The sequence below is a fragment of the Oncorhynchus kisutch genome, linkage group LG10 (genome assembly GCF_002021735.2).
Source record: "Oncorhynchus kisutch isolate 150728-3 linkage group LG10, Okis_V2, whole genome shotgun sequence".
Classification (NCBI taxonomy): Eukaryota; Metazoa; Chordata; class Actinopteri; order Salmoniformes; family Salmonidae; genus Oncorhynchus; species Oncorhynchus kisutch.
The window spans coordinates 27,635,887-27,658,602 of NC_034183.2; the positions used below are offsets into that span (position 1 = coordinate 27,635,887).

The window sequence follows — 22,716 nt, forward strand, 5'->3', positions numbered from 1 at the left end:
AAACTCTTTATATAACGGAGTTGTCTCGATGACCATGAATATTCATGGTATGAGGCTAGTGCCGCCGTGCAGCTTTGTGGACAACGACTCCCATTGTTAGGACGGAGAGACATGTATCTTGTCAGTATATCATTAATATTTTTCAAGACTGATGCTCCGCAATTGAATTGAATTGCTCCGCAGCCGCCGTCTTCTGTGGGTGGGTAATGATGTCAGACACCCGTGGAACTGGGGTTGTCACAGGTCCCACAGTCACAAAGTCAAGATTGACTATATCGTAAAAATTAATGAAAACAAAAATTCGATTTTTACACTTCATTTAAGGTTAGGCATACGGTTAGCAGTGTGGTTAAGGTTTAAAGTCAGATTTTAAGAAGATAAATTGTAGAAAAGGGCGGAGTTTAGACATAATTCTGACTTTGTGGCTGTGGTAACTAGTGACGATCGTGGACTGGCAGTCTGCCATCTTTGATTGTGCGACAGGCCGCGGCGCCTTCACTCACTCAATACTGTCTCATACGAGACAACGGGTGTGCAAGAAGACAGAAACACAAGCCGAGAGCCTGTTAACGTCCAAATAACGGAGGACACGTCGGGGAAGAAGAAAGGGCACGGTGTAGGCAACAGAAACGCACCAGGCCCGTGCAAGTCGAGAGGAGCTTGTTGGATGCTAGCTTCCACGCTAGCTAATATCGTTAGCCGAACTAGCAAGGTAGCTTTTGTAATCCGCCGGCCACACACACACTCGCACAAAACAGGCCGAACCCAGACGAGGCATACGACAGACTAGAAGAAAGGGACCGGCGGTGACGGGTAGGTCGCCATGTCAATGATGTTCTAGCTAAATAGTTAGTGGTGAAAGCCAGGTTAGCGAAGCCGAATATGGATGTGATGGCAAATGGAATTCAAAACCGAAACTGAACGTTCGGACTATTTTCAACTAGGTAGATGGTTAACCCACCATACTGCAGTGTGTAGTTTAAATCTGAACGATTGAAGCCCGTTAACAATCCAATATACTGTTACTGGGGTGAGGAATCATGTTTGATATCGTGAATTTGTGTTCGATTAGGTTTGGTGCTTTGGGCTAGAAGAGGCCCCTGCGTCGGGCCAATGTGACCCACCCTGCCTAAAATGGTCCATGAAGCCAGGCATCTTCCTGCCGGTGAACTAGTTACCATTTCACTACTTGGCTGAGATTCTACAAAAATCTCTAAGCCTTGAACATTGCTGATATTACAAATTTGTGTTTGAGGGTTGAACACGTTGCATAGACATTACCTTAACTATTGTGGTTTGGACGTGACTGTGTCTATGCCCCCCCCCCCCCCCAGTTTAGAAATTATTATTCTTTTGACTATCCTTTATACATCGATGATGCACATCTCAAACACATTCACCTAGACAATTGGTAAACACACAGTCAACCGGTTTTAACATGTTTTGTGTTGACAATGATCCTGACTGCCGGACATGTCCATTAGTAAGTTATATGAACCACAATGTATGTTGATAACCTCAGGTACCAGTGATCCCAATGACTGACGATGCAGATGTATTTATTGAGCACTCTGGTATGTGACTGGTATGCAAATGACCAGGCAGCGATTTGACCTGGCCTTGGGTGTATGAGGAAGTGAGTGCATCTGTGAATGTGCAGACTGTTGTGTCAGAGGAGATGGTGAAAAGAAGTGATTCATCCTCCCTGTCTGACCAAGGTTTTTTGTGTGCGTGTCTTTCCGAATCTCCAGAGTTGGTCAGTTGAGGCCATTTCATAGGAGAGTAAATTGTTTCAACCGATAGTCTCACATTGGAAATCCTAAAAGTGTGTATAGTTCACCCATAGGTCAACTTTGTTTATTGCTCAAAAGTAGGTTTAAGTCCACATTTAATTACATATTTTCTGTCATTTGTTATATGAAGATGACTGCAGGCCTTATTCCATAATTACTGGGAAAGATAGGCACCATCTAATTCCATCTCCCTACGGACTGGGAGATATTGATGTTCCTTCCTCCCAAGAGGCTGCAGCTCAATACTATGGATGGGCTGCATCGCAATAGTAGTATAAAGTGGCTTACATCACTGCATCTCCTCTCCCTTGTGTCTACTGATTTTTAAACCAAGATGGATAAAATCAAAATTGCAGGTTAAGCCCTTTGTGGGACTCTCTCACTAGCCCCATTTATTTCATATCAGTGTAGGTGTGTGGTTTGTGTGTTCAGCATGGCTTTCTGGTAGGCATGTAATGGCGTATCGGTAATCCCCTATTCAAGTACGTGGGTCCGCGGACCCCAAACCGATCCAAATGTAGCATGCATCGGTCAGAAAATAGATTCAAACGTTAGAATCACTGGGTCGTTTTTTTTTGTGGCTCATATTGCATTCTTTACCTTTCGAAAATACCTCAGATTTTGTGAAAACTTTCAGTGTCAAACTACATGTAACTGTGTTGACAGTAATTGATCTACAAGTCATTTTGCATGCCAAACAACCCCAGGTGATTATTAGTAGCCTAGTCAAACTGCGCACTGTGCCCAGCTTTCAAATGCTAATATGGCCTGCGTGATATTAGGCTTTATTAGTTGAGTGACAACCTATGTAATTTGCCTAGGTCATTGTTATAATGTGCTGTAAACTTGTTTTACAAGAATAAAAGTAAGCTACCAGACACACAACTCTCATCTGGCTATACTGTACCTGCTGAACGGGGCTTTAAATAGATTTTATTTTGATTGCACAACTTAACCATCAACAATAGTTTTGGTAGTTTTGCTTCGAACTAGGGAAGTAACGGATGGACAATTTTTGTTAATGTCTAAACAGCCTTGAAATAATTTTTCTGTTAAAGCGATAACAGAAATATAGAAAGTTCCATGTGAATTCACAATGCAGATAGTCTACACCGCACTTCCTGTGGGGAGAGAGAATTTAATCATTTAGGCTGCTGGTGCTCTTGCTTTTCACGGGTGATGCGTTTTGCTTGCTGTTGTTGTCCAATGACAAGTCATCAAACCGGCACTAGGCTACAGTCATAAAACTAGAGCCTCTGTGTGGCAAAGGAATTCGTTTAATTTTTATTTTCCGGTAATGATCGGGACTTGTTAGTTATATTTTGTGAAGAATGTATCTTTTAAGTTAGGGATTTCCAAGGAGCCTAATTTCGTTTTACCGTTTAAAGCTCCCCCTAATTTAAACAGTGTATATGCTCATGTTTTTTTATGTAGGGTAAAATCGATAATTTCATAACCAGGACAGCAATCACTTTTGCGGGGCGCATGGCCGAAGCGAGAAGAGACTACTTCGTAAACTTCCAAACGGGTCAAATCTAAAATTGTGCATTATATTCATTGTCTATGTCATAGCTAATTTGTAAATGATTAATATTGATACATTACTAGTAAACACTTAACCCTCCCCTGATCTGATATGGCTCAGCTCAGGTGCCTATATATTACATACACCATAGACATACATAATTTTCACACACCAGTCAGCTCAGACAGATCCAGCTCAGCAGCAGATTTTAATTTAGAATGGAAAATGAATGTGTTTATGCAACAAATGTTAGTGTATTGCATCGATTTGTTCTCCAATTCAATTGTATCGTTTCAAACTAAAACGTATCGTTCCTGTATCGGAGCCCATGTATTTAGATGCATATTTAATTGCCTCGAAAGGGAAAGGTGCACATCTCTATCATCTGACTGCTGTTGTATCACTGTGAGGCAGTGAGTGGTGACTCAGCTGATTATCCACTTCCTCAACTGGCACAGTGCACTGCACAGTTTTATGTCCATCTGTAGCTTCCTGCCATAGGGCCCATCTCAATAGTCTAAAAGGGGTTCCTTGTTTCATTTCCATAATTTCCAGCAATCTGAAAGTACTTGGTGAAAGCAAATAACAAAGGAATAATTCAGGACATCTATCTGCTTACTGCCTAGAGGTGACATCCCATTCCTTCCTTCTGCTCCTCATCTTTCCTCTCCTCTCTCAGCTCTCCCTGGAGGCAAAGGGACAGGGTTACTGTTATAAGGGCTATACACTGAGTGTACAAAATATTAGGAATACCTTCTCTTTCCATGACAGACTGACCAGGTGATATCTATGATCCCTTATTGATGTTAAATCCACTTCAATAAGTGTATATCAAATCAAATCAAATTTATTTATATAGCCCTTGGTACATCAGCTGATATCTCAAAGTGCTGTACAGAAACCCAGCCTAAAACCCCAAACAGCAAGCAATGCAGGTGTAGAAGCACGGTGGCTAGGAAAAACTCCCTAGAAAGGCCAATACCTAGGAAGAAACCTAGAGAGGAACCAGGCTATGTGGGGTGGCCAGTCCTCTTCTGGCTGTGCCGGGTGGAGATTATAACAGAACATGGCCAAGATGTTCAAATGTTCATAAATGACCAGCATGGTCGAATAATAATAAGGCAGAACAGTTGAAACTGGAGCAGCAGCATGGCCAGGTGGACTGGGGACAGCAAGGAGTCATCATGTCAGGTAGTCCTGGGGCATGGTCCTAGGGCTCAGGTCAGTTGAAACTGGAACAGCAGCATGTATATGATGGGGAAGAGACAGGTTAAAGAATCATTTTTAAGCCTAGACAGTTAAGATATGTATTGTGTGTGTGTGTACCATTCAGGGTGTGATTTAAATGCCTTTGAACGAGGTATAGTAGGTGCCATGCACACCGGTTTGCACACCATGCACACCGGTTTGAGAACTGCAACGCTGCTGTGTTTCTTACACACAAGAAACTGTGGAGCATATCAAGAATGGTCCACCACCTGAAGTACATCCAACCAACTTGACACAACTGTGGGAAGCATTGGAGTCAACATGGGCCAGCATCCCTGTGGAACTATTTGACACCTTGTAGTCCATGGCCTGATGAATTGAGGCTGTTCTGAGGGCAAAAGGAAGTGCAACTCAATATTAGGAAGTTGTTCCTAATGTTTTGTACACTCAGTGTATGTGTCAATTTGGATAAAAACGTCTTAATCCAATTATAAGGCAAGGTAAGGCTGGAGACTGGATTGCAGAGAGAAACTACTGGACATGATTTGAACTGAAGCTGGGTTTGTGGCTGTATAGAGCAGGTGGGCAACAACCTCTGCTTGGCTGGGTTATGTGGGACTTGACGGAATAAGGCAGTGTTTTATTTTTATTAGTGGTAGATCAGCTTTAATATTGCAGATAGATCGTTGTGTCGTACCCCAGTAAGAGTAGCTGTCGCTAACGGGGATCCAAATCAAAGCTCTCCACTTGGTCTGTTGTTACCACTGATTAGGGTATTTTATGATATACTTGTATTGCTGCGCGGACAGGATTGTGTTTTTACTTTACCTTCTATAATGGTATTTGAATGTTTGGTTTGTTAAATGTGATACGACGTGTGTAACGTCTATTTTTATAGTTTACTTTGCTACTTGAGTCATCGCTGACCGCGCTCTCTCTCTATGCTGCTTTCCACACAGACCTATTCCCGCTCCCTGTCACTCGAGCACATGTGTTGTTCCTCAACCGTGAGACAGTTTAAAAAAATTGTATTTAGCTTGGCAAATCAGTTAAGAACAAATTCTTATTTACAATGACGGCCTACTCTGGCCAAACCCTAACCCAGACGACGCAGGGCCAATTGTGAGCCGCTCTATGGGACTCCCAATCACTGCCGGTTGTGATTGAGCCTGGAATCGAACCAGGGTCTGTAGTGACGCCTTTAGCACTGAGATGCAGTGCCTTAGACTGCTGCGCCACTCGGGAGCCTCACACGAGTCTGGTCAATGCAACAATGCTGTTTTCACTTTGCTTACCTCCTAGAGCTACCCCCCCCCCCCCCCCCCCCCCCTACTTTTTTCAATTTCGCCTGAAGACATACCCAATCTAACTGACTATAGCTCAGGCACAGAACCAAGGGTATGCATATTCTTGGTACCATTTGAAAGAAAACACTCTGAAGTTTGTGTAAATGTGAATTGAATGTAGGAGAATATAACACAATTGATCTGGTTTAGATAATACAATGAAAAAAAACATGTTTTTTATTTTTATTGTTATCATCTTTAAAATGAACAAGATAAAAAAAATAAAAAAAAACATTCAGATAGGATGATGGGGACAATTTCAGTGAAAAACATAAGAGGGCAACAGTACTTGTGCAAAGTTTCAGAATGATAACTTCCAAAATGAGTGTGCTACATGACATTTATCATGTACCCAAGTGGCCAAATTGGTGGTATACATTTTGAAACAAATAACTATATACAAAATGCCAAAATGGTATTCTAACACACCCCCCCCAAAAAATAGAAAAAAAATATGAAGAAAAAAATAAAAACATTTAAAAATAACATGGGTAACTACACTGCTCAAAAAAATAAAGGGAACACTTAAACAACACAATGTAACTCCAAGTTAATCACACTTCTGTGAAATCAAACTGTCCACTTAGGAAGCAACACTGACTGACAATAAATTTCACTTGTTGTGCAAATGGAATAGACAACAGGTGGAAATTATAGGCAATTAGCAAGACGCACCCAATAAAGGAGTGGTTCTGCAGGTGGTGACCACAGACCACTTCTCAGTTCCTATGCTTCCTGGCTGATGTTTTGGTCACTTTTGAATGCTGGCGGTGCTTTCACTCTAGTGGTAGCATGAGATGGAGTCTACAACCCACACAAGTGGCTCAGGTAGTGCAGCTCATCCAGGATGGCACATCAATGCGAGCTGTGGCAAGAAGGTTTGCTGTGTCTGTCAGCGTAGTGTCCAGAGCATGGAGGCGCTATCGGGAGATGTGGAGGAGGACGTAGGAGGGCAGCAACCCAGCAGCAGGACCGCTACCTCCACCTTTGTGCAAGGAGGAGCAGGAGGAGCGCTGCCAGAGCCCTGCAAAATGACCTCCAGCAGGCCACAAATGTGCATGAGTCTGCTCAAACGGTCAGAAACAGACTCCATGAGGGTGGTATGAGGGCCAGACGTCCACAGGTGGGGGTTGTGCTTACAGCCCAACACCGTGCAGGACGTTTGGCATTTGCCAGAGAACACCAAGATTGGCAAATTCGTCATTGGCGCCCTGTGCTCTTCACAGATGAAAGCAGGTTCACACTGAGCACATGTGACAGATGTGACAGAGTCTGGAGACGCTGTGGAGAACGTTCTGCTGCCTGCAACATCCTCCCGCATGACCGGTTTGGCGGTGAGTCAGTCATGGTGTGGGGTGGCATTTCTTTGGGGGGCCGCACAGCCCTCCATGTGCTCGCCAGAGGTAGCCTGACTGCCATTAGGTACCGAGATGAGATCCTCAGACCCCTTGTGAGACCATATGCTGGTGCGGTTGGCCCTGGCTTCCTCCTAATGCAAGACAATGCTAGACCTCATGTGGCTGGAGTGTGTCAGCAGTTCCTGCAAGAGGAAGGCATTGATGCTATGAACTGGCCCGCCCGTTCCCCAGACCTGAATCCAATTGAGCACATCTGGGACATCATGTCTCGCTCCATCCACCAACACCACGTTGCACCACAGACTGTCCAGGAGTTGGCAGATGCTTTAGTCCAGGTCTGGGATGAGATCCCCCAGGAGACCATCCGCCACCTCAACAGGAGTATGCCCAGGCTTTGTAGGGAGGTCATACAGGCACGTGGAGGCCACACATACTACTGAGCCTCATTTTGACTTGTTTTAAGGACATTACATAAAAGTTGGATCAGCCTGTAGTGTGGTTTTCCACTTTAATTTTGAGTGTGACTCCAATTCCAGACCTCCATGGGTTGATAAATTTGATTTCCATTGATAATTTTTGTGTGATTTTGTTGTCAGCACATTCAACTATGTGAAAAACGTATTTAATAAGAATATTTCATTCAGATCTAGGATGTGTTATTTTAGTGTTCCCTTTATTTTTTGGAGCAGTGTATTTACACAGTTTCAATATTTGGAAGACCCTCAGTCCTCTATCAAATCAAATGTATTTATATATCCCTTCGTACATCAGCTAATATCTCAAAGTGCTGTACAGAAACCCAGCCTAAAACCCCAAACGGCAAGCAATGCAGGTGTAGAAGCACGGTGGCTAGGAAAAACTCCCTAGAAAGGCCAAAACCTAGGAAGAAACCTAGAGAGGTCCCAGGCTATGAGGGGTGGCCAGTCCTCTTCTGGCTGTGCCGAGTGGAGATTATAATAGAACATGGCTGAGATTTTCAAACGTTCATAGATGACAAGCAGGGTCAAATAATAATAATCACAGTAGTTGTAGAGGATGCAACAGGACAGCACCTCAAGAGTAAATATGAACAGTTTAGGGTTCCATAGCCGCAGGCAGAACAGTTGAAACTGGAACAGCAGCAAGACCAGGTGGACTGGGACAGGAAGGAGTCATCGTGCCAGGTAGTCCTGGCTCAGGTAGATAGATAGAGAGAGAGACACTTAAATTCACACAGGACACCGGATAAGACAGAAGAAGTACATCCGATGAGACCACCGGACAGGGCCAAACAGGAAGGCTATAACCCCACCACCTTTTCCAAAGCTCTACACAATATTGTGCTGCTGATGCCAGGTGCCATAGCAGTCTCTTTTTGCTGTAAAGTGAGTATCAACAGGTATAATAAACAGATATATATATGAGTACAGGGAACATAAGGTTGAATATATTATTATATACCTGCTAGATCTACTGTCTCTTTTATATTATGACATTTCAGCTAGATCTACTGTCTCTATTATATTATGACAGACCAGCTAGATCTACTGTCTCCATTTCACTTGGCCATTGTTGTGGGCCTGCCCTCCCATCGACAGCCTCAAATAGGCTATTTCATGTGGGGTGGCAGACACACGCATCTCACATTTCATTACATTACATTTGTATATATTGCTTCTAAAATAAAATAAAAATCACAAATAATATTTTATATTATTAATTTCAAACAAGGGCATTAGCATGAGAAGAACTTACCAGTCCAAAACATGTCCTCTCCGTTCAAAAAATATTCCTCCACTTGGGAATCGCTACAACAATCTATCACTTTTCCGATCAATTTCTTCTAAAATTTTGTGCGTACAGAGGCCCTTTTTCAGCAACCATCACTCCTGTGTTCCAATGGCACGTTGTGTTAGCTAATCCAAGTTAGGCTAATTGATTGTTAAAAAACCCTTTTGCAATTATGTTAGCACAGCTGAAAACTGTTGTACTGGTTGAAGAAGCAATAAAACGGGCCTTTTTGAGACTAGTTGAGTATCTGGAGCATCAGCATTTGTCGGTTCGATTACAGGCGCAAAATGGCCAGAAACAAAGAACTTTCTTCTTAAGCTCGTAAGTCTATTCTTGTTCTGAGAAATGAAGGCTATTCCATGAGAGAAATTGCCAAGAATCTGAAGATCTCGTACAATGCTCCCTTCACAGAACAGCGCAAACTGGCCCTAGCCAGAATATAAAGAGTGGGAGACCCTGGTGCACAACTGAGCAAGAGGACAAGTACATTAGTGTCTAGTTTGAGAAACAGACGCCTCACAAGTCCTCAACTGGCAGCTTCATTAAATAGAACCCGCAAAACACCAGTCTCAATGTCAACAGTGAAGAGGCGACTCCGGGATGCTGGCCTTCTAGGTAGAGTTCCTCTGTCCAGTGTCTGTTCTTTTGCCCATCTCAATCTTTTCTTTTTATTGGTCAGTCTGAGATATGGCTTTTTCTTTGCAACTCTGCCGAGTTGCCTCTTCACTGTTGATCTTGAGACTGGTGTTTTGCGGGTACTATTTAATGTAGCTGCCAATGAGAAATACGTAAAGTATGAATATGTTAGCTACATGAAGTAGCTAAGAGAACATTACATGTAGCCAAAATTAAACGGTTCCCTAAGAAACACTTATCAACTTTGGTTCCTACCCTCTCACAACAACTCCTCCCTGGCATTTTCATCCGTTGTCATGTCAAACAACGCTGTATTCAAACTATAGAATTGGAATCATGGAAGTCAAATGATTATTGGACCAGTTCACCCAAGGGTTTTGCTCTAAATCACAAGTCAAATCGCAATTCAACATTTGGTAAAAAATAAGCCCCAGATTGCTTGCCCATATTGTGCAGCCCTACGTGGAAGTGATCTCAAATAAGTGCAGAAATGGATGAAAATGCTGACTTTTTGATTGAATAGTATAACACAAACAGAATGGAGAAAGACCCATTGAAATCACTTGTAATGGGGAAACTTAAATACATTCTATTTCATTCCACTTTTAACAACAAATTGTGTTCCCTCAGGCCACTACTCTACTATCACATATCTACAATACAAAATCCATGTGCACCTGTGTGTAGATTGCTTGTCTTATGTGTCTGTGTCTCTTCACAGTCCCCACTTCCATAAGGCGTATTTTTTTTATATGTTTTTCAAATCTGATTCTACTGCTTGCATCAGCTACCTGATGTGGAATAGTTCCATGCTCTATGTAGTACTGTGCTCCTCCCATAGTCTGTTCTTGACTTGGAGATTGTGAAGAGACCTTTGGTGGCATGCCTTGTGGGGTATGCATGGGTGTCTGAACTGTGTTCTAGTAGTTTAAACGGACACCGCAGTGCATTCAGCATGTCATCACTTCTTACAAAAAAAGTAGTGATGAAGGCAATCCCTCCTCCACTTTGAGCTATGAGAGATTTACATATTATTAATATTAGCTCTCGTGTATATTTAAGGACCAGCCGTGCTGCCCTGTTCTGAGCCAGTTGTATTTTCCGAGGTCCCTCTTTGTGGCGCCTGACCACACAACTGAACAGTAGTCCAGGTGCGACAACTTGGACCTGTATGACCTGCCTTGTTGATAGTGTTGTTAAAAAGGCAGAGCAGTGTTTTATTATGGACATATTTCTCCTCTTAGCTCCTGTTCTTCATGTTGTTTCGACATGTTTTGACCATGACATTTTACAAACCACGGTAACTCCAAGCAGTTTAGTCATCTCAACTTGCTCAATTTCCACATTTATTACAAGATTTATTTGAGGTTTAAGGTTTAGTGAATGATTTGCCCCAATTACAATGCTTTTAGTTTTTGAAATATTATTTTTGAGGACTAACTTATTCCTTGCTACCTACTCTGAAAATAACTGCAGCTCTTAAGTGTTGCAGTAATTTCACTCGCTGAAGTAGCTGACGTGTATAATGTTGAGTCATCCGTGTACATAGACACATTGGCTTTACTCAAGGCCAGTGGCATGTCATTGGTAAAAAGTAAGGGGCCTAGACAGCTGCCCTGGTGAATTCCTGATTCTACCTGAATTATGTTGGAGAGGCTTCCATTAAAGAACACCCTCTGTGTTCTGTTAGACAGGTATCTCTTTATCCACAATATAGCAAGGAGTATAAGGCCATAACACAAGTTTTCCAGCAGCAAACTATGATTGATAATGTCAAAGGCTGCACTGAAGTCTAACAAGACAGCCCCCCACAATCTTTTTATCATCAATTTCTCTAATCCAATCATCAGTCATTTGTGTAAGTCCCATGCATGTTGAATGTCCTTCCCCATAAGCATACTGAAAGTCTGTTGTCAATTTGTTGCCATGAAAATAGCATTGTATCTGGTCAAACACAATTTTTTTCCAAAAGTTTAGTAAAGGTTGGTAACAGGCTGATGGGTTGGCAAACTTAGCCAGTAAAGGGGGCTTTACTATTATTGGGTATTGGGATTAATTTTGCTTCCCTCCAGGCCTGAATGAACATACTTTCTAGTTGGCTTAGATTGAAGTTATGGCAATTAAGAGTGGCAATATCGTCCGCTATTATACTCAGTAATTTTACATCCAAGTTGTCAGACCCCGGTGGCTTGTCATTGTTGGTAGACAACAATTTTTTCACCTCTTCCACACTTTACAGAATTGAAAATTACAATGCTTGTCTTTCATAATTTGATTGGTTATACTTGGATGTGTAGTGTCAGTGTTTGTTGCTGGCGTCTCATGCCTAAATTCGTTAATCTTTCCAAATAAAGAATCATTAAAGTAATTGTCAATATCAGTGGGTTTTGTGATGAATGAGTCATCTGATTCAATCAATGATGATGTGGAGTTTGCCTTTTTGCCCAGAATTCCATTTAACCTGTTATGGCTGCAATCCCGATACCGGGATCGATAATGACAACTACCAGTGAAAATAGAGGGCGCCAAATTCAAACCACAGAAATCTCATAATTACAATTCCTAAAACATACATGTGTCTTATATCATTTTAAAGGTAATCTTATTGTTAATCCCACTAAAGTGTCAGATTTCAAATAGGCTTTTCAGCGAAAGCACTACAAACGATTATGTTAAGTCTCCACCAAACCACAATAAACACAGCCATTTTCCAGCAAAATACAGCATTCACAAAAACCAGAAATAAAGATAATTCAAGGTTAGTGATTAATTTTATTTTCCACAGGTGACACTCATAGGACTTCATGTTAGACAATACATGCATGTTTTGTTTGATAAAGTTCATATTTATATAAAAAAATCTGAGTTTACATTGGTGCGTTAGATTCACTAGTTCCAAAAACATCATTTTGCATAGCCACATCATTCAACAGAAATACTCATCATAAATGTAGATGATAATACAAGTTATAGAGTCGATGATATACACATGGAATTATAGATATACCTCTCCTTAATGCAACCGCTGTGTCAGATTTTTTAAAAACTCTACGGAAAAAGAAACGCATGCAATAATCTGAGACGGCGCTCAAAAGTAAAAACACCACAGCCGCAAAGATGCCGTCAACATAAACAAGAAATTACATGATAAATATTCCCTAACCTTTGATGATCTACATCAGAAAGCACTCCAGGAATCCCAGGTCCACAATAAATGTTTTTGTTCGAAAATGTCTGTTATTTCTGTCCAAATACCTTCTTTTGTTAGCGCGTTTGGTATACATATCCAAATGCTAATTCTGGTCATCGCTATATCGGACAAAAACTTCAAAAAGTGATATTACCGGTCAAAGAAACATTTCAAACGAAGTACAGAATCAATCATTAGGATGTTTTTAACATATAGCTTTAATAAAGTTCCAACCGGAATATTCCTTCATGTCTACGTGAGTAATGGAACGCAAGTAAATACCATGAGGAAAAAATGCGATCACAAAATGGCTGCTTGATGGACATCTGATATATTCTGCTCTCATTCACTCCCACAACAACATATAAGCCTCATTTATCATTTCTATTGATGGTTGACATCTAGTGGAACCCCTAGGCAGTGCAACATAATACATATCTCAAGGGGATTTCATTGGGGACTCTGGTGAATACATACAAGCTCAGATTTCTGACTTCCTGTTTTGATTTCAACTCAGGATTTTGCCTGCCAAAATGAGTTCTGTTATACTCTCAGACATCATTCAAACAGTTTTAGAAACTTCAGAGTGTTTTCTATCCAATACTAATAATAATATGCAAATATTAGCAACTATGACTGAGGAGCAGGCTGTTTGATATGGGCACCTTTCACCCAAGCTACTCAATACTGCCCTTGCAGCCATAAAAAGTTAAGGTGCTTAATCTTTTTACTATCATTCTTTATATAATTTAGTTTAGTCACATGATTATTCAATTTTCAGCATGTTTGCCAATCTGTTGTGCAGACAGAATTTTGCCTCATCCCTCTCAACCATACAGTTGTTCAATTCCTCATCAATCCCCAGGGATGTATCAGTTTTTAGTCATTTTTGTAATGGGTCCATGCTTATTAGTAACATTTTGTTACTTTACAGCCTTATTCTAACATGGATTCTGCTCACAATGCCCCATAATGACAAAGTAATTTTTTTCTCCTTCAAATGTGTATATATATGAAAAATATGTTTAAAAAAAATACAGATGCCTGATTAACGTAAGTATTCATACCCTTTGCTATGAGACTTGAAATTGAGCTCAGGTGCATCCTTTTTCTATTGATCATCCTTGAGAGGTTTCTTCAACTTGATTGGAGTCCACCTGTGGTAAATTCAATTGATGATTTCGAGAGGCACACATCTGTCTATATAAGGTCCCACAGTTGACAGTGCATGTTGGAGCAAAAACCGAGCCATGCGGTCGAAGGGAATTGTCCGTAAAGCTCAGAGACGGGATTGTGTTGAAGCGCAGATCTAGGGAAGGGTGCCACAAAAGATTCTGCAGCATTGAAGGTCCCCAATAATACAGTGACCTTCCATTCTTAAATGGAAGAAGTTTAGAACCACCAAGACTTCCTAGATTTGGCCGCCTGACCAAACTGAGCAATCGGGGGAGAAGGGCCTTGGTCAGGGAGATGGTCACTCTGACAAAGCCCCAGAGTTCCTCTGTGGAGATAAGACAACCATCTCTGCAGCACTCCACCAATCAGCCAGTGAAGTGCTCAGTAAAAGGAACATGACACCCCTCTTGGAGTTTGCCAAAAACACCTAAAGGACTCTGACCACGAGAAACAAGATTCTCTGGTGTGATGTAACCAAGATTGAACTCTTGGCCTGAACGCCAAGCGTCACATTTGGAGTTGACCTGGCACCATCCCTATGGTGAAGCATGTTGGTGGCAGCATCATGCTGTGGGGATGTTTTCTAGCGGTGGGGATGTTTTCTAGCGGCAGGGACTGGGAAACTAGTCAGGATCGAGGGAAAGCTGAACAGAGCAATGTACAGAGAGCTGTGATGAAAACCTGCTCTAGAGCACTCCGACTGGGGCGAAGGTTCACCTTCCAACAGGACAACGAACCTAAGCACACAGCCAAGACAAAGCAGGAGTGGCTTCGGGACAAGTCTCTGAATGTCCTTAAGTGGCCCAGCCAGAGCCCGGACTTGAACCCAGTCGAACATCTCTTGAGAGACCTGAAAATAGCTGTGCAGCGACGCTCCCCATCCAACCTGACCGAGGTTAACCTCTCTGAACTACCGATACCGGATCCGGGAGCGTGACTACACCCTCAGGCTCATTACCATAACGCAACGTTAACGATTTCTAAAAATCGCAAATGAAATGAAATAAATATGCCTGCTCTCAAGCTTAGCCTTTTCTTAACAACACTGTCATCTCAGATTTTCAAAATATGCTTTTGAACCATAGAAAATCAATCATTTGTGTAAGAGTGTTGATGGCTAGCTTAGCATTTAGCGTAGCATTTAGCACATAACATTTTCACAAAAACCAGCAAAGGAATCAAATAAAATAATTTACCTTTGAAGAACTTCAGATGTTTCAATGAGGAGACTCTCAGTTCATAGCAGATGTCCAGTTTTTCCTGAAAGATTCTTTGTGTAGGACAAATCGCTCCGTTTTGTTACTACACATTTGGCTACCGAAACGAACCGAAAATTCAGTCACCAAAACGTCTAACTTTTTTCCGAATTAACTCCATAATATCGACCGAAACATGGCAAACGTTGTTTGAATCAATCCTCAAGGTGTTTTTTCACATATCTCTTCATTGATATGCCGTTCGTGGAAGCATGGTTTTTCTCAGAATCCCATGGAAAAATACCAGCAGCTGAGTTTTGCGCACCAATTTCCACGCAGGACACCGTGCGGACACTTGGAAAATGTAGTCTCTTATGGTCAATCTTCCAATGATATGCCTGCAAATACGTCACAATGCTCCAGACCCCTTGGGGAAACGATAGAAAGGGTAGGCTCATTCCTGTCGCATTCACAGCCATATAAGGAGATGATGCAAATCGGAGCCTCAGAAATCCTGTTCATTTCCTGGTTGCAGAAACATCTTGGTTTCGCCTGTAGCATGAGTTCTGGGGCACTCACAGTGAAAATCTTTGCAGTTCTGGAAACGTCAGTGTCTTCTTTCCAACGCTACCAATTCCATGCATAGTCGAGCATCTTTTTGTGACAAAATATTGCGCTTAAAACGGGAACGTCTTTTTATCCAAAAATGAAATAGCGCCCCCCTAAGCTCAAGAGGTTAAGAGGATCTGCAGAGAAGAATGGGAGAAACTCCCCTAATACAGGTGTGCTACATGTGTAGCGCCATACCCAAGAAGACACAAGGCTGTAATCACTGCCAAAGGTGCTTCAACAAAGTACTGAGTAAAGGGTCTGAATGCTTATGGAAATGTAATATTTCATTTTTATTTGTAATACATTCCTAAACCTGTTTTTGCTTTGTCTTTATGGGGTATTGTGTGTAGATTGTTGGGGAAAAAATGAAATAATACGTTTTAGAATCGTGCTGTAAAGTGAAGGGGTCTGAATACTTTCCGAATGCACTGTAAATGTGTTAAGTGCAGCATCTGGTTGCTCCTCATTACAAACCACAGGCTAACAAATATTCTTTACATCAACAACATAGGAATCACTACAATACTTATTATAAAACCTCTTGTACACTATATTAGGTCCAGCCTTTGGAACTTTCCTAGATATGGCTACTATATTGTGATCACTACATCTGATGGATTTGGATACTGCTTTTAATGAGAATTTCTGCAGCATTATTAAAGATGTGATCAATACATGTTGATTATTGAATTATTGTGCTGTTTGTAGCTAACCTGGTATGTTGACTAATAATCTGAACCAGGTTGCAGGAATGAGTTACAGTTTGAAGCATTTTCTTGAGTGGGCAGCTTAATGAAAGCCAGCCAATATTTAAATCACCCAGAAAATATACCTCTTTGTTGATATCACATGCATTTCACAAATGTTATCCAGATACTGACTGTTAGCACTTGGTGGTCTATAGCAGCTTCCCACAAGAATAGGCTTAAGGTGAGGCAGATGTACCTGTAGCCATATTACTTCAACAGTATTTAACATGAGATCCTCTAAGCTTTACAGGAATGTGGTTCTGAATATAAACGACAATACCTCTACCATTTGGCATTTGTCTTTTATGTAGATCTTAACCATGTATTGCTACCACTGTATTATCTAAGTGCGTTTCAGAGATTGTCAGAATATGAATGTCATCTGTTACTAGCACATTTTTTATTTCATGAACCATGTTTCTTAAGTTACATACAGTGCCAGTCAAAAGTTTGGCCACACCTCATTCATGGGTTTGATTTTATTTTAAACATTGGAGAATAATAGTGAAGCTTCAACTATGAAATAACACATATGAAATCATGTAGTAACCAAAAAAGTGTTAAACAAACCAAAATATATTTTATATTTGTATTTCTTCGAAGTGGCTACCCTTTGCCTTGATGACAGCTTTGCGTACTCTTGGGCATTCTCTCAACCAGCTTCTTGGAATGCTTTTCAATTAACAACAGGGGTGCCTTAATCAAAGTTAATTTGTGGAATTTCTTTTATCAATGCATTTCAGCCAATAAATGTTGTTATGACAAGGTAGGGGTGGTATACAGAAGATATCCCTATTTGGTAGACACAGAGTAGGTGAATGGATGATCTCTGCATGTGGTAACCACCGTGATGCATGGAGGTGTGGGGGTGCTTTGCATGGCTACCACAGCATTCTGCAGCGATACGCCATCCCATCTGGTTTGGGCTTAGTCCCACTATAATTTGTTTTTCAACAGTACAATGGCGCAACACACCTTCAGGCTGTGTAAGGGCTATTTGACCAAGGATAGTGATGGAGTGCTGCATCAGATTAGCTGGCCTCCACAATCCCCGACCTCAACCCAATTGAGATGGTTTAAGATGAGTTGGACTGTGGAGTGAAGGAAAAGCTGCCAACAAGTGCTCAGCAAATGTGGAACTCCTTCAAGACTATTGGAAAAGCATTCCAGGTGAAGCTGGTTGAGAGAATGCCAAGAGTGTGCAAAGCTGTCATCAAGGCAAACAATTTTTTTATTTCCAATGACGGCCTAGGAACAATAGGTTAACTGCCTTGTTCAGGGCAGAACGACATATTTTTAACTTGTCAGCTCTGGGATTTGATCTTGCAACCTTTCTGTTACTGGCCCAACACTCGAACTGCTAAGCTATCTCCCAACTTACTGGAAAGCTTAGCAGAAGTATTTAAAAAAAATATATTTTTTTTTTATTTTTTTTATTTTACTAGGCAAGTCAGTTAAGAACAAATTCTTATTTTCAATGACGGCCTAGGAACAGTGGGTTAACTGCCTGTTCAGGGGCAGAACGACAGATCTGTACCTTGTCAGCTCGGGGATTTGAACTTGCAACCTTTCGGATACTAGTCCAACGCTCTAAGTAGATGTGCTCATGCTATTTATGTTGGTGCAGGGTGAGCTACCCACAGTGGATGTCCTACTAGGGCACACTGCCTCAGTGCTAACAGTATAACTGTGTTTCATAGGCACATGATTACTGCATACAATAGCTGTAGGATCAGCAGAGAGACAAATTAGGTTACTTACATTGTCTTCCAACGCCCCTGGGATAATGTACATTTGCTGAAGCGTTATGACAACTCAGCGGCACAATGGTAGGGATTAATTGAGCTGGGCTTGGGTCATTGTCTCAACTCAGCTAAAAGTCTGCAGAAACGTTCAATGCCAGTAATTGAATTATTCTAAAGAATTGCTTCTTAAACAACATTTTGACAGTTTACATTCTCACCAAAATGTCCACATAGACACCTATTTTAATTAGAATAATCATTACCCCTTAATTTTACCTAGAGAAATGTTTTGTGTTGGTGATATTGTTTGATGTAATTTAATACTCTAGGATTTAGGAAATAGAAGTTGCAGGTTAAAGAAAACACAAAGTTAACCTACTTCCTTAGGCCCAGTGGTGTAAAGTACTTGAGTAAAAATACTTTAAAGTACTAAAGTAGTTTTTTGGGGGTATCTGTACTTACTTTTACTTCACTACATTCCTGAAGAAAATATTGTACTTTTTACTCCTTACATTTTCCTTGACATCCAAAAGTACTCTTTACATTTTGAATGCTTATCAGGACAGGAAAATAATCCAAATTCACGCGCTTATCTACCAAACATCCCTGGTCATCCCTACTGCCTCTGATCTGGCAGACTCACTAAACTAAATGATGTCTGTGTTGGAGTGTGCCTCTGTCTTTCTGTAAAAATGGTGCTGTTGGGTTTGCTTATATAAAGATTTTTAAGAATTATTCTTACTTTTGGTACTTAAGTATGTTTTAAACCCAACACTTTTAGACTTTTACTGAAGTAGAATTTTACTGGATGACTTTTACTTTAGTAATTTTCTATTAAGGTATCTTTACTTTTACTCAAGTGTGACAATTGGGTACTTTTTCCACCACTGCTTAGATCTACACCAATACCACCTTGTCAGAAAATCCTAGGGAGAGGGGGGATGGAAATGACAGTAGGAGAGGAAAATAGTGTCTGTTTAGGCTGCTTTCTGTGTCCTTGATTGACTCTGTCCCTCTCTGGGGCACCTCCCACTGTGGCTCTGGCACGCACGGGCTGAGGGTCTGGCCCGGGCTGCCTTGTGGAGGAAGTGGCTCTGCTTCTTATCTCTCACTCACTCCTTCCCTCTCCCAGCTCCTCTGCATTCTCAGCTGGCAGACGTCTGCTATCTTAGGGTGGCTAGGAAGTTGTGTGTTTATGCGAGTTTGCTTTTGCTCCTATACAGTGAGTTTGCTCAATGCCTAGAGGAGATGTCCATTCAATTTCAGTAGATAAAAACAATAGGTTTTGTATTCAAGATGTCTGCCACAACAATTAGTGGTTCCTGAATTACCATTTGGGCATTGACTACATCATAATGTAGCAGTGCATACTTTAAGAAAATAGTTTTTATATTTTAATTTTTATGTTTAGCTCACATTTTAAAAGTATGTATTAAGGAGTCTGTAATAAAATATGTGTCAACGTATGCAGACAATAATAAAAACATTTCTATAGCTTCAAATCTATACAATCTATCAAATCTATACAATGTAGTTGGAGTGCCAAGATTGCTGTGCGGTGTCTTCAATACGCCGCCCCCCCCTCGTCAGTCAGTCATCCAGGGTTTATACACATCATTGGTAAACCTGTAGTCTTGTGGGAGGCTGGCATGAGAACACGACATGCCCCATCAATCTGCAATGAGTAATAATAAAACCAGACTCATCAGTGTTTAAATACATTTTTTGATATTTTATTGCAGGAGGCTGGTTCTGGAGGTGAGACCGGAGGACCAGACTCAATGAGTTTCCAGGAAAATGTCAGAGAAGTCAGGGCAGAGCACCAAGGCAAAGGATGGCAAGACCAAGTATGCAACCCTTAGCCTCTTCAACACATACAAGGGCAAGTCTCTGGAGACCCAGAAAACTGCAGGTATGCTCAAGCTAAACACACACTCACTCACATACACACTTTATGTCTGCCTCATCTTGTCCATGGGCTAGGGGTCGATTTGGGATTGCTATAATAAATTCAGCTTCTAGCTTAATGTCTAAATGTTCTATGCCCTCTCCTCTCCCTCGGTCCAGTTGCTGCCAGACATGGGCTCCAGAGTTTGGGAAAGGTTGCCGTCAGTCGACGCATGCCCCCCCCTGCCAACCTGCCCAGTTTGAAGGCAGAGAATAAGGGCAACGACCCCAACGTTAACATTGTCCCCAAGGACGGCAGTGGCTGGGCCTCCAGACCTGAGGGAGGAGACGATAGGTGAGATACCAGGGCTGCCCCTGAATGAAATCTAAACACACTAATACCATGCCTGTCCTCAGGTTGTTTCTCAGCCCTAATGATGATGATAATAATAATAAAAAACTACTTCTCTCCACTATCTCTTTCTCTCTCCTCTTTGTTGTGTGTATCAGGCAGTCTGAGACCCCCCCTCCCCAGCCTAAGCCCGCTGCCCCCCAACCCCCAGAGGTCTCGTCCTCTATAGGGGGCAGCAGATCCTGGGCCAACAGCAAGCCACCACCACAGCTAGAAGGAGGAGCACCTCGTGTGAGCAGCCAGTTCCACCAGGAGTTCCCCAGTTTGCAGGCAGCTGGGGAGGCGGAGAAAGGGGAGGGGCAGGAGGAGGAGCCTTATGGACCTGGACCCAGTCTCAGACCTCAGAGTATGAACACTCACATAATCACACACGCACATTCCCCAGTTTCAGTCCTCAGAACATGAGCATTACTCCTTTCTACCTGCTACTCATGGACCAAACGTCCTGACCCAAAGGTTGTCACTCTACAACAGAAATGACTCACCTGTGTTGTCTTGAGTTGTCTCTCATCCAGGGTGGGAAATTAACACCCACCACCTGCCAAATGCAGGTAGATTTTGGCGTTGGCGAGTAAGAATGTCTATTTCACCAGCCACGTTGGCGGGTGGTCACACAGAGCGTTTGGGAACACTCTTTATCAATTTAATTGACCCAAAAGGCTACTTAACACTTTACACTCCTGGAAATTGACCTAAATAGTTAGGGCAAAATTGAAATATTTCTTACAGAAGAAATATGCATAACAATGGTAGCAATTGAAAGGGAACAGTTTGGAGATAATGGGAGAATGATTATACCAAAGGTGAGGACACAACCGTTTCCCTGACACAAGTCTGAATCCAATCCAAACATTACACTGTTGATTTGATGTGCATTTTACCTTTTCGCCTCATTTGTTTAAATCTGAAAATACTCTGGATACATTCAGTAACATAATATTTCCTGGAATATGTGGGGCAAGTACAAAATTAGACAAATAAATGACAAAGGTTTGAGTGAGTACTAATTGGTATCTGTAAGTGGCCACACACCTCAAGTGTGCACAGTTCCTAAGTCATTTCATTGCACTTTTGGCTTAAATAACATTCAACTACACTGAGTGTACAAAACACCTTCCTAATATTGAGTTGCACCCCCTTTTGCCCCTCAAAACAGCCTCAATTCGCCAGGGCATAGACTCCACAAGGTGTCAAAAGCGTTCCACACTTAAATCTTTTGTTTTGCCCATTCACCCTCTGTTTGACACACACACACACACACACACACACACACACACACACACACACACGTCTCAATTGTCTCAAGGCTTCAAAATCCTTCTTTAACCTGTCCTCCCCTTCATCTACACCTAATTTAAGTGGATTTAACAAGTGGCATCAATTTTGGATCATAGCTTTCACCTGGATTTACCTGGTCAGTCTCTTTTTAAAATGTATTTTTTAGCTCTCTTCTTTGGTTTGGAACACAAACCCTGCATTCCCACCATCACACAATTACTGTTTACACAATCCAAAAACAGTCCATTATAAATTGCAATCTGGAGCAGGTGGGCATAATTTGAAAACCCGTTATTTTGCCAACATGACCAGCCAAATTATAAAATACGATATTAATGTTAGGCTTTCACAGTGCAATTCAGGGAAACAAATCATTTTGGTGCGCATAGAAACGAGTCTTGAGTGCATTCAGGTGCGTGTGCCGTTGTTCACAATAGACAAGCATAGGCTCATTTTGTTCAAAACAACCCAGGATATGACATGTCATTTTTTAAATTGTACATCAAGAATAGTGATCATAAGCGTTGACACTATATGACATGAGTTTATGATATGGAAATGTGAAGTGCACATTTGGACTCATGGTTGTTTGCTTGTATGATATCGAAGTGGAATTTATAATCCTCAACATCTCACCTTTCAAAATACATACAGAGCATTTGGAAAGTTTTCCAACCCCTTGACTCTTTCCACATTTTGTTATGTTACAGCCTTATTCTAAAATTGATTTAATTGTTTTTTTCCCCCTCAGCAGTCTATACACAATACCCATGACAAAGCAAAAACATGTTTTTAGACATTATGACAAAATTATAAAAATAAATAAAAACGGAT

The 22,716-nt window shown here is 41.5% G+C and overlaps 1 protein-coding gene across 7 annotated transcripts in view; it reads left to right on the top strand.

The window, feature by feature from the left end:
- The first annotated feature begins 416 nt into the window (after positions 1-416).
- The window catches only part of prrc2c (proline-rich coiled-coil 2C), a 47,271-nt gene continuing 24,971 nt past the window's right edge, over positions 417-22,716 (top strand). For 3 of the 7 annotated variants that reach the window (XM_020492703.2, XM_020492706.2, XM_020492707.2), the window contains exons 1-4: positions 420-813; positions 20,048-20,217; positions 20,373-20,547; positions 20,703-20,950. In XM_020492703.2, the coding sequence (XP_020348292.1) occupies positions 20,103-20,217; positions 20,373-20,547; positions 20,703-20,950 (538 nt within the window). In that variant the 5' untranslated portion in view covers positions 420-813; positions 20,048-20,102. Of the gene's footprint in view, positions 814-20,047; positions 20,218-20,372; positions 20,548-20,702; positions 20,951-22,716 lie in introns of all 7 variants that reach the window. The other 4 variants (XM_020492701.2, XM_031833427.1, XM_020492704.2 and 1 more) reach the window with 3 other exon arrangements.